The sequence below is a fragment of the Coptis chinensis genome, chromosome 4 (assembly GCF_015680905.1).
Source record: "Coptis chinensis isolate HL-2020 chromosome 4, ASM1568090v1, whole genome shotgun sequence".
Taxonomy (NCBI): domain Eukaryota; kingdom Viridiplantae; phylum Streptophyta; class Magnoliopsida; order Ranunculales; family Ranunculaceae; genus Coptis; species Coptis chinensis.
Genome location: NC_141459.1, coordinates 33,818,522 through 33,831,045, shown reverse-complemented (window position 1 = coordinate 33,831,045; position 12,524 = coordinate 33,818,522). Strand labels below are relative to the sequence as shown.

The window sequence follows — 12,524 nt, the reverse complement described above, 5'->3', positions numbered from 1 at the left end:
CAGAGACAAATCGTGTGAGTGAGGAAAAAATAGTTTCAACTGCTATAGTGATTCACATTAGTCATGTCCAAACCCCAATCTCTCAGGGTTTGCTTAGAGTGAGTTTAGGGTCGGCTCCTTGGCCTCGAACTCCAAAAGACAATGAACCAATTAGATTGAGTGGAGCACAATCTAACATAAGGGTGAACTCTGCCTCCCCATTTACAGAGAGCAATTGAGAGTAACTTTCATTTGATCTCACCAGGTGTAGTGGTATGTATACATACATACGGGAACCGATATTGCACAGGTGTAAGGTGGTGTTATTGGGGACCAAGGAGATATTGAGGAGAGCATTATGGTTACACCTATCCAGAGTCACCAAGATAGGATTACTTCTCTTCCCCAACTACCCAATAGCCGATAAAGAAATGAAGGGTTAGTTGCTGAAAATGAGGATGTAGATGATATGGATGATCTATCAGATTATGAGGAAGAAATATTTAATGATCACCTAAAAACAAGTCGAGGCATGAAACGTCTTCAGAGGATTGGTCAACTGTAAAGCCAAAAAGAAGCAAAAGAATCCAAGAGCGTTCTTCTAGAGAAATTGAGCCTACTCTCGCAATGATGAAGAAGGTAAAGTCACTAACCAAAAACAAAAAGAGGTATATTGAGGATTATACGAAAGAGTTTTGGGATGACACTTTGGGACTCACATACGTGTGTTGTGCTTGTGGGTGTTTTTTTTGTGACTATGAGAAAACGCAACTTCATCTTAGGAAAGACCATCCTAAGATAGTAAAGTAATTGAAGGCTAAAAAATAGGAGATCAAATGAGACGATTCCTATGAATACTTGCTTGTGGTATGTGTAATGATTAATCTCATTTGTGTGAGGGCTTCATGTCTGCTGTAGTCTTTGTATACTCCCTTTGTCTTTGTATGGGGCTTGTGGATTGAAAGTAGATGGTCCCTCAGGCTATGGTTGATGGGGTTGCTGATTGTGGTTTTATTGCCAATGTTTGTTCCTTCAGGACTGTACGTGTAGGGAGAAATCTCAAGTGTTTTAGGCTTGATACCTTATGTTATATGTACCTCCTTCTAATGACCATACTCTTAGGGAGGGTATGTAATGTTTCTCTATGTGCAATAAACAGGTGGGGGTCTGCCTTAACCCTAGCAAACTTTTCAAAAAAAGAAAAAGACAACGTAATATTGTGCTATTAGATAAACAACGTAAATCCAACATGAACAAAAAGACAACTCATAGATGCTTGGCAGGGGTGGATACAGGATTTCCAACCTAGGTAGGCTGCTACTACTAAATTATATTACTCATTTTTTTTTGGGGGGTGAATTATATGCTATACTACTACTACTACTATTTTTTTTTTCTTGGCAAATTTGGGGTGGGCTACAGCTCCTCCTGTCCCCTCCCTGGATCCGCCCCTGATGCTCGTTGTAAATATCTTATACAGCCATGAAAAGAGATAAGCCAGCTCCAGAACTTTATTCAAGCTCCATAGCGCCACAATCAGCTCCGAGATATCAATGACAACAGGTAAATAGTAGGTTCAGAAAATATCACGAGTATGCAAGAAGATATGCTAGCTCCGTAACTTACTCAAGCTCCTTAGCCCCATGATCATCAGCTCTGAATATCAATGACAAATAGGTCATTAGAAGGTCTATAGAATAACATGAGTAAGTAATAAAATCATTTGAATGTGAATGTGCGTGTTTGGGCCTTTGGGGTTTCAAATAACCAGGTCTTAACAATGAAGCACTTGTTCTAAGCTATTTCATGCTCCTTACAATTCACATTCCAACACACCCACCATGACACTTATGCCTAAGATTTCCAGAATGTGGGTACAACAAATTTTCTCTACAACATTATTAGTTTCCTGGTCAAAAGGGATAGAAAGTACCAACGATCTACTGGTCAATCCCCCAGCCCATATTCGGATTAGCCACCTGAACTTCTCCCATGCCATCCTCTTTCCTCCATCCCCTGTCCAGATACGTTTTGCCCCTTTCTTTTCACTTTCAAAATTAAAAATATCCATTAAGACCATAACCTATGGTCAAAAGGGGTAGAAAAGAATGTCTTTAAAGGGTCTGACACTCTGACTCTGACGTCCGAAGACTCACTATATTTTTGTGCCTCATAGAGTAAGCATCCAGGATAAAAAGAACCACATTTCAAAATAAAAATTGATACATACATCTACATCTACATTTACATATAGACTTTGTAGGCAAAGAACATGGGAGTCAACAAGGATTTAGTGCAGGAAATGGAGGGGCTGGTGTAGTATTCAGAGATTCAAATGCACATCTGTTGGGAGTCTATGCACAAAGACTTGGTGTTATCACTAATTTTGTTGCTGAATGTACAGCAGTGGTCTTAGCAGTGGAAATGGCAGTGGATAACAGTTGGACATAATTATGGATTAAATGCGAGTCCATGGCAGTTGTTCTAGCAATCAAAGAGGGAAAGCGTCCTTGGCAATTGAAAACAAGATGGCAAAGATCACTAAAGAAGCTAAAACAATGGAGGATTTCCCATACATTGAGGGAAGGAAACTTCAGTGCAGATGCTGCAGCAAAGAAGGGTTCACACATGAGTCCCGGTTCCTATAGATTTGATTAGGATTTCTTGGTATTCGTTTTCTTTTAAATTCAACTCATATCTTGCTGTAACATTCTTTATTCTTAATATAAAATCCTTACTTGTGTGCGAAAAAAAACAAGGATTTAGTGATCTGGAACTCTGGACGGCCATAAAGAGCCAAATCACCCACCCTACTCCCAGTGCTTATATAAGCCTGCCACCATGTCTAGTCACCATACAGGCAAACACATGGCAGTAGGCAGGTCATCATGTAAGCCGCCACAGGGGCCGAGACGGCGAGTCCCACATGAGAAAGAGCTGACGTGAAAATACTTGCCAGCTATTTCCATAACCACCTCTTTATCATGTGCTTAGCAAATGCTCCATGAGAGAAACACAACTTCCAAGCCCACATGGTCTTTTCCCCTCTTTGGTCTTTGTCTTCCCCTTCTTCTTTACCCAAAGGCAATATCCACGTTGTGTTGTAAATTCATCTATTTACAGACTTCATCAACACGATATGCAGATAAAAGCTGAACTGTATTTGTCAACATATAAATTTATCCAAAAAAGACTATTTCATAAAAGAGATACATATACGGTACAACAGAATGTATAACAGATGACATATACGAATGAAATTAGCTCCAACATGTCCAAATAACGCATATGCATAAATGAATTGTTAATTTGTAAATAGTAATAAGTTCAAATACCTTTCATTTCATCTGCATTCCTCTATATCAATGATGTGGCTGACTTGCTGACTCCATCTATAACTCTTGGCGAGAGAAGGCTTCCTATATATGTGTATGATTTAGAAAAGTCGAAGCCAAACGTCTCAAGTGTCCTGATCGAGTTGGTTTTTGGGTTATACACCACCAATTCCAATTCATTTTTCTTTATTACAATATCTCCACTATTTGCAACACCTAGCGGTTCCAACAAAAAAATATGCCCGCCTATATCCGGTCTTCCAACTTTAAATAGTTTTGTCCAAGAACCAACCACACCATATTCTTTCATGACCCATACCTCAACTACATCTTCATAACAATAAAGAAAAATACAAAGCAATCCACCCAACTGCCGAATTTTTGTGTCACAATCATAGTCCAAACAGTTGGGCAGTGAAATCTCTTGAAAAACCTCATCCTTAATATCAAAACTGACAATAAATTTCTGCATTCGGTCAAAAGGGTTACATGCAAGCCAATGACGAGATCCATTAACAAGTGCAGTCTTGACACTGTCAATATAAGAGGATAAAGGATCTAGAGTAGCTTTCCACAAGCCTGTTGTGTCTCCTAGAGTGTACACACTAACATGAGTTTGAAAAACCTTTCCAGAACTATCATTAGGAGGATAAGTAGAAACAATCCTTACCACCTTATACTCATTACTGCCTTGATGAAAGCCAAACGCAAATTTGGTATTGGTAAACGGATCATTAATAGGAAAATCAGATGGTATAGGTGGACATGGGATGGTAACATGTTCTTTCGTGACCGGGTTCCATATGTAAATATCAAAGCAATATTCTTCCAACTCATAGGCCAAACACAGCAAGCCGTTACAAATACTAGGAATGATAAAATATTCCCGTGACGACACGTCGATTAGATGATGTCGTAGGTTCTCAGTGCCTTAGTGTGTGCGCACAAGTATAATACTAGAGTAGTTGGCTTGGATAGAACGATGGAGATGTAAATTGATGAAATGATGATCGGACTTGAGTAAACGAAGCCATGTTTTGGATACGCACCTGAATTTGATCAAGTCTTTGGCGGGCAACTGGAGAGTATTTCGATCACTACATCCTCTGGAAATTGCCTATTGGTCATTTCTCTGTTTTTCTTCGAGTGGTCACAGCCCAAAGAAATTCAATTCACGTTGAGTTTTTTTTTTTTTTTTTGCTAAATGGGTGTCCGGGGACAGCTTACGCGCAACTCGACCTCGCCAGCGCCAGTGGTCTTGAGGCCGAGGTGAATGGAACTAGTGACCATTGGAGAGCAAACCCATGGCCGGACCAGTTGTGCTACCCCATCCAAGGTTCTTTTAACTGCGGAGTTAGTTGGACTTATTCATTCAAATTGTCATATTCCTTGGAATCTGACATTTTAGACTCTAACAATTACAATTTATTATTATTTTAATATTCCATATATATATATATATAGACGCGTCAATATTTATGGAAGTAATATAAAAGACTAAATCTATGGTGTCGTATGGTATGCTATCAAATCTGGCCCACTCATATCAAGGGGTGCGTGTGTATTGCATGGCAAAAGTATTGATCCAAAGGCCCACATTATCTGCGCACCATACATCTCGCGCACTGAAGACATGCTCAATATAAAAACCTTAAACATACACAAGTGCCTGCAACTTCTTTTAATATCACTTTCTAGGCTAGAGCACTCTAACCAAACACACGGGATAAAACGCCCTAAGTTAACCCTGATTATTTTTCAGAAAATTAGGCTGGAGGAGTCAGTTATAAATATTTAGTAGTCCTAAGACTCTTCTTAAATTTTTTTAGAATTTAATACTCCAATTTGACTAGAATATGAAACTGACCACCTGTTACCCAACTTTACCAGGAATAGACGAAAATATTCTCACTTGGAAACAAGCATAACCGACTATCTACCCAGTAACGTAGTGGGATGCAAAACAAAAATTTGAATTTCACACAAAATTTTCACTTATAACCATCTGGCTTTACATTTAAAAATGCATATAATAAAAAAAAAACTAAAAATATTATACCTCCAATATTTTGTGGAGGCATTTGACACTAGTCGTTAAGTCTAAACCCCAAACCACTAGACACTAAACCCAAAATATTTATAAACTAGACCCTAAGCCTAAACTCTAAACCTTAAGACCCTAAACCCTAACCCCTATAAACTAGACCCTAAGCCTAAACCCTAAACCAACCCGTTGTATTTAATAGTAGTTAATCAAACCCACAAAATAAATAATCAAATGCATTTTGTATATGCATTTTAAAATGCGTGGTGTGTATGCATTTTAAAATATATAAGTTTATAACGTGGTGCATCTGCATTTTAAAATATATAAGTTTATAACGTGGTGCATCTGCATTTTTAAATGTATAAGTTTATAACGTGGTGCATCTGCATTTTAAAATGTTTGCATTCAGTAAAACGTTTTTCATAGAATCTGCAAGTGTATCCATACAATTCAAAACCACAAATTTTAAGATTTAAGATGGGGGATTTACAAACCTATAAAATAAGGAGAGAGTAATGTGCATCAAAACTGACATGGCAAACATCAGAGATACGAGGTGTTGAGGAAGAAGTACAGTCAAGTAAAAGAAAAGAATACACCATTAATACCATTCATAATCACAAACCGAAACTGTTGAACATCAACCATGTAAAAGTAAGGTGTTCTCCTACACCTTCCATAAAAAGTACACACTCCCACAATTTTGTCAAAGTAAATTTACATTTTATAACTCTATATAATTCTATGCCCAAACAAAAGGTAATGTAAAGGAATTTAATAAACTCACACACACAAATGTAGTTTTTCAAATAATGTTTTCCTATTCATTATTCTTGATCGCTCCTACAAACCATTAAATCTATATCAGTGAGCCCAAACTTGCTGATGTGAACCCAAAGAAAAATTAGGATATGAGATATCATTGTGGGTTTCACTGCTGCCTCTACTGCAGGAGATTTGTTCATTGCTCTCCAAACAGTGCTTTGCTCATTAGATGATCAGAAATTGTTTTGGCTCATAGATTAGCATCATGCGCTTTTAAGAAGAGATTAAAAAAATGATGATTGCATAAACTAAAAAAAATTATGTAAAGAAGAAGAATACAAAATAAATTAAGGGCGGTTATTTATCTACTAAGTAGTTATTTTGCAAGGGTGAAAAAGTGAAGAAATTATCTCAAAAAATCACTGGTGTATTAAACAATATTATCGGGCTGGTCTCGAGTCAAAAGCCCAAATTCTAATGATTTTCTATAAAACAATACTTATGCCGATGAAAAGAAAGTAGGGGTATTAAAACCCAAAAAAATTATTGGTCTGGCTTTTAAGTCGTTTTTTTCTTAAACCAGACTCTCTAGCCCAATTTCTTGGATTATTTTTACTATTTTTCTGATTTTGTTTTCTTGTACATACATTGTAATTGGCCCAGAAGCAAATATTATTGGTCTGGCTTTTAAGTCGTTTTTTTCTTAAACCAGGCTCTCTAGCCCAATTTCTTGGATTGTTTTTACTATTTTTCTGATTTTGTTTTCTTGTACAATGTAATTGGCCCAGAAGCAAATATTTTGGTTGGTTAAAAGCGTTAAACCCTCCCCAGTTGTTTGAGTGTTTAGAAATGATAAATTTAATAAACAGTCGTCTCAAAGCCTCCATTTCTCCACTCTACACAGGTGACATCTCCAAAACCCCAGCCCTAATTCTACACTTAATTTTCACTTCTGAGCAACTTTTATTTGATTGTCTACAGGTGGGGTTTTGAATAATTCTTTCTTTAACAGACATGATTACAGGTATGACAATAATATTTTTTTTTTAATTGTCTGACATGTTTTCCTGGATTCTAAATTCTATTAGGTGTTTGGTAGACCACGGAAAATGATAAACAGAGAAAACATTTTCCATTCAGGGTCACTATTGGGGAAAACAACATCCTTTTTAAAACGAGAGAAGTTGCTTTCCTTTTGTCTGTCGGCCGAGATTTGCTGAAGTTATTCCATCTTCGTCGCTCAACTAGAAAATCACTCGTGTATAGAGTTATCAGGTTATCAGGTTTTAGGTGGGGTTTGATCCAGTGGACCAGTTTTTAAAATTGTGAACCAAACAACTAGAAAACACATTCCTCAAAAATGGATTCTGGCAAATTAGTTTCTGGATTTTCTCTTTCTTTGAGAATCAAAATTCGTTGAGCCAAACACAGCCGTTAAGTGAAATCTGATTTTAGTAGGACATGGGAATGGGATAAATGATTTCTTAACACACATCTCTGACAAGAGTTTAAAAACTGACTCCCACCCTACTCTCTTCTTCTTCCATCTATGTGCAGATGAACTAGTACATTGAGTAGTAGGTTTGGATTGACTGGCTGGATGTATGGAAGTCGCCAAGAGGAGGAAAGAAAATATTAAAGTTTTCAACAATTTATGGTTTTAGTTACGTTAAAAAACTTTAGGGTTTCAATATGGGTAGAACTGTTAGATTTCACACTGTAAAGGGATCAGGATTGGACGGCTGGTGGTGGAGGATCTTGGTTGTGGCTAATTTAGTGCTGGAGTAGGTTTTCAACCGAACATCCTTGTAGCCTCCTATCTGTAATTTGGAGCAGATGATGTTTCCAGCTCAGTGACTTGGTAAAATCAGAAAATCTGAAGAGGTCACGCAGGTCACACTTTTTTTTCTTTTTGTATGAGGTAGGATGGTTCCATCTCATCTCTTTAAAGGGACACCTATCAGTTAGAAAAGGCAGAGAGATTTTTCGGAACAGAGATAGTGAAACCATATGTATTTGCCGTCTCATTTTGGACCCTAATTGTGTGAAAGCACAATCGTACTGCCCTTGTTTTGGTTCACTCATTCGTATTTGTAAAATTCTTAAACATCTAGATGAGTACTTGGTGCTAGAATATCGTGAAGGATGGTATGCCATTGAAGAAGAATTAAGAAACAGAATAAGTTTACTAGTTGTGAACTTGATTGCGAGTGGGGAAAGCATCTGGAGTAGAAGATCTTCTTTTGTGGACCACCTACTCAAAAGGGTGGAAATTCGGGAGCAAGGGATTACTTTTACTAAGAACTTAACAAATTGGAACACATTTTTTAGGCCGACAATTACATAACAAGTTGAACCGTGGTTGGTTTACCAATAGAGTGCAGAATGAGACAGCAAACACCTATGGTTCATTTTTCTTTTGTTGTTTTGCCATATTGGATGAGGCAGAGGATAAGGCACGTCAAAAGAGATGGACATGGACTTGAGTTGGGAGTAAGCAAGGACCTGGAACAAATGAAAGACAAAGCGAATATAGTTTATTTCGAGAAAGAAAAAATGTCTAATTCCGTTGTTAATGGAAAAGCTCAATTAGGTGCTGATACCATGTTGTACAAACCGAAATTCTATATTCAATGAATAACGTGACTTTCAATGCTTTTGTAGAACTCAAATCTAAAAGGGACTGTCACACTAATGTCCACCCAAACCACCTACCTAATCTCTCCCACATAGCCCACGGAGTCAAGTTCTTCAGCATGGCAACATAGCCTACGTGATCTCTCCAATACTAATTACCTGCTGAAGTTCTGGTCAAATATCTTGTACTTGCCTTTTTGGTTTATCTTTTGTGTTACTGCCCATTTCACCCTTCTCACTTAACACTCGTGAAAAGTAATTTTATAATTTCTGGACAGCCTTTTAACATGAAAACAAGATCTCTATAGCAGGAAATCTTAAAAACTGATATAGTTGCATGGATGAGAGCATGGGCAATACGGCTACACCTCTTGTAGCACTCTGTCATAAATAATGGTTCATTGGTGCTCTGCTTTATAATATAGATTCTTTACTGGATTCAGTTGTGTAGATTCTTCCTTGTGCAGATACATATCTCACTTAGGTACACTGAACGAATTCAGCATCCAGAGAGCTTTGGAGCTGTCACTGTCAAGTCCAAGATATGGAGTTCATCGAGATCGAATTTTGAAGCATTCACTGCACAGTTTCTCCAGTGATGAGGATGAATTCTCTGAATTGGGCTTGCCAGTGCTAGAGGGAGAGGGTACGCGTTTGAACTTGGTAACTGAAAAGCCAAGAAAATCGGTATGCATCTTGAGATTAATCATTTCCTCCTCTTTTTCTTCTCTTATTCAGTTATTTTTCTTCATCTCTTCAAACTTTAGGTAATGGTCTATTGGTCAAACTTTAGGTAATGATCTATTGGTCTTTGAGTAGATTTTTCCTTCAATTCTTGATATTGAATTTTCGTTTGATGCAGAGCAGTCTTATCAAACTATTTGAACCTGGGAGGCTTTCACATGGAAAAGAAAACCCCAAAATAAATAGCCTACCTCCAAAACAAGGAAAAGAAGGTGTAGCTCTCAATTTGGTGGATGAGAATGACTCTGAAGTTTTGAGAGCTCATGAAGATACCCAGAAACAGAAGCTCAAACCCAGAAACAGAAGCTCAAAGTCTGTAATTATTGGGAAGATTCCTTCTACGATAAGCCTTGATCAATTGAAAAGTGCAGTCTCATCCTTTGGAGAGATCTTAAATGTTTCAGTTAGATCTGACCACAATGGGTTTACATGTTGTGATGTGGAATTCAAGGTATCCTTTACTAAGATTCCCTCTTGTTTTGGTTCTTTTAGTGTATCTATTTAACTGCTTGTTAAATAATTGTCTAGACAATGCAATCTAAAAGGAGAGCCCTTTCTTCTGGGGAGATTATTGTCAACCTTTTTCATATGCCACTTCGTAGTCTGTGTAAAGCAGAGAATATTACCATTAAGGTTAGCAACATTAGTTTGGACACTGCAGAACCTGTCATACACTCGACATGCGTGGTATGTGGTCCTGTTGAAGGCCTTTCGAAGACAAAAGAAGGTTCTGTGGATGTTGTCTTCAATGTAGAGGATATTTCTTCTGGCAACAACATTCTTGAAAAGTAAGAATTTCACGTACTATAATTTTCAGTAAATTTTTCATTGCTTTGAATGGTTTCTCTTTTTGTTGTTTGGTCTTGAGTATCTAGCTGGATAAATTGGGCAGTGTATGACTTGATAATTCTATTTAACTAGTAAATTTTCTGATAATTTTGAAATTGCTGTTGCTTGGCACTCAATTTAATAGGTATTCCCGGATTCCAAGATGAGCCTAAGTTCTTCTGTAGTGTCCAAAATTATACTTTTTTTTGTGATATATGGACACTTCTTTTCTTTCTTCATTACTTGGAAAAGGTTGTGTCAGTCTATTTCTTGTTTCCCTCAAGGTGCATGTCATTGTAGAGACAAGTAGTGATGAATATGTATCTAGTAACTCGGAATAGTTGCTGATGATTTTCTACTTATGCATCTATATTTCAGGTTAAATGGTATGTTTGTTGACAACAGCAAATGGTCAGCTGAGATACTTGCAGAATCCAAAGACGAGGCTGTTACTGATGTTACTGCTGATGCTCCCACAGTCCAACAGGAAGCAGGGTCAGAATTGACTAAATTCCTGGAGGATGTCCAAAGGCAGTATCAAATGAAGAAGGTTTACTTAGAAGACTTGGTGCTCCTGCACCAGGCCATCATGCATCTACAAGAGCACCCGGCGTGCTAATGGCCATCAGCTCCCGGCGTGCTAATGGCCATCAGTAGGTCAACAAATCTGTTGATTATTGTGCTAAAGTCCCCTTCCACTAACATCAAAAAAGGAATCGTGCATGTTCAGTACATTTTTCCTACATATGTATCATTTGTTTCTTGGTCCCGTTGATTTCTCACATTGATTGAGAAGAACAAAAAAAACCTGATGAGAAGAAAGTTAAAATAAAAAATTGGGAGATCTCATCAGATCTGGTTCTCTTTTGTGACCCTAGCTTTGGTATTTGTGTCAAGTTTTTTAGCAGAGGATGTTATAATTCTCACTGAAGAGAACTTCGAACAGGAAGTTGGACGAGAACTTGGCGCTGTGGTCGAGTTTTCCTTTCCAAGGTAATAATAATTACTATTACTGTAGCAATTTTTAGGGCATTGATCGGTATATTATGTTATGGTAGCTGAGATCTCAAGTAAAACGGAGAGTTGCAAGCCAATAGAACAGGTTCTTTATAGAGTGCAGGCTTCGAAAGGCTGATACGATTGGAAATATCATCAAGAGACTTGCACAATCCTGTGCCTCCTAGACTGTACACACCATGTGTTGGAAAATCAGGACAGGAAACAATCCTCAACTCCTTATACTCTTTAGTGCCTTGAAGAAAACCAGTCGCTCTGGTATCGCCAAACAAACACCTTATATTCGTTAGTGCCTTGCGAAAACCAAACGCAAATTCGGTTAAGGTAAACGTATCAACAATTGGCAAAAATCATATCGAATTATAGGTGAGCAGGTTACATACGTACAAGTCAAACCATATTGTACCCAAATCATTGACTAAAAACAGCAAGCCATTAAAAAATACAAACACCATTGGTTGTTTGTATCTAGGTGAATAACTTGCTAATGTTATAGAATCTGTATGGTAATATACAGTTGCTCTTCTTTCCTCCTAATATATCATAGTTCCGCAGAATAATGCTAGAGTGGTTGGGGATTGGATAGAACGAAGGATATGAAAATTGACGAAATGGTGATCGAATTTGAGTAATCGAAACCATGCATTACAAACGGCACCTTGAAACAAGTATTATACTATTTCCACCTCTAGGCTGCATACGCCAACAAACATTAATAACAAGGATTTTATCCTCGTAAACTCGCAGTGGGCCTAGGGACAGTGCGATACATCTTATTATCTTTGCAGATAACTGATGGCCTGATGTTAAGTGCTACATCTCCGTCAGACTTTTGCAAATTAATTTATATATTTATAGGGAATAACTATATGTCTATATCCAAACCCATATTGAGGTCCATACTCCATAGTTTGGACTTTGGAAGATCTCACTTATAAAACTGTGAAGCACAAAAGTTCAAAACTAAACGAGCCCAGCTAGGGTTCCAGGTCACCCGACGGGTTTACTTTACATTTATCATGGGCCTTGGATTGGGTTGGCCCTTGCAAAGAAGCAGGAATCAACCCAAAACATTGGCAACAGTTGAGCGTCCTCAGATAGAGGTAAATGTAAAAGCCCGAATTCAAATGCAAGAAATGTAAGAGCTGTACTGTCTTGGTGTTAGTCAGTAC

The 12,524-nt window shown here is 37.7% G+C and overlaps 2 protein-coding genes across 3 annotated transcripts; one reads left to right on the top strand and one right to left on the bottom strand.

Annotated features, from left to right (window-relative positions):
- Positions 1–1,182: 1,182 nt before the first annotated feature.
- LOC147503288 (F-box protein At3g07870-like) lies at positions 1,183–6,009 on the bottom strand. The gene is made up of 3 exons (XM_086604770.1): positions 5,970–6,009; positions 3,315–4,244; positions 1,183–1,635 (listed from the first exon to the last, which is right to left on the bottom strand). The coding sequence occupies exons 1-2, from the start codon at positions 6,007–6,009 to the stop codon at positions 3,337–3,339; spliced, it is 948 nt and encodes a 315-aa protein (XP_086460896.1). The 3' UTR covers positions 1,183–1,635; positions 3,315–3,336.
- Positions 6,010–6,686: 677 nt separating this feature from the next.
- Positions 6,687–11,187, top strand: LOC147503287 (sucrose-phosphatase-like protein). Of its 2 annotated transcripts, none has more exons than XM_086608026.1 (6): positions 6,687–7,030; positions 7,108–7,150; positions 9,231–9,450; positions 9,626–9,958; positions 10,036–10,295; positions 10,714–11,187. In XM_086608026.1, the coding sequence occupies exons 1-6, from the start codon at positions 6,976–6,978 to the stop codon at positions 10,952–10,954; spliced, it is 1,152 nt and encodes a 383-aa protein (XP_086464152.1). In that variant the 5' UTR covers positions 6,687–6,975; the 3' UTR covers positions 10,955–11,187. The 2 variants fall into 2 exon arrangements, with proteins under 2 accessions (XP_086464152.1, XP_086464153.1); XM_086608027.1 differs by having other exon boundaries at positions 6,938–7,030; positions 9,215–9,450.
- The last annotated feature ends 1,337 nt before the right edge of the window (positions 11,188–12,524 follow it).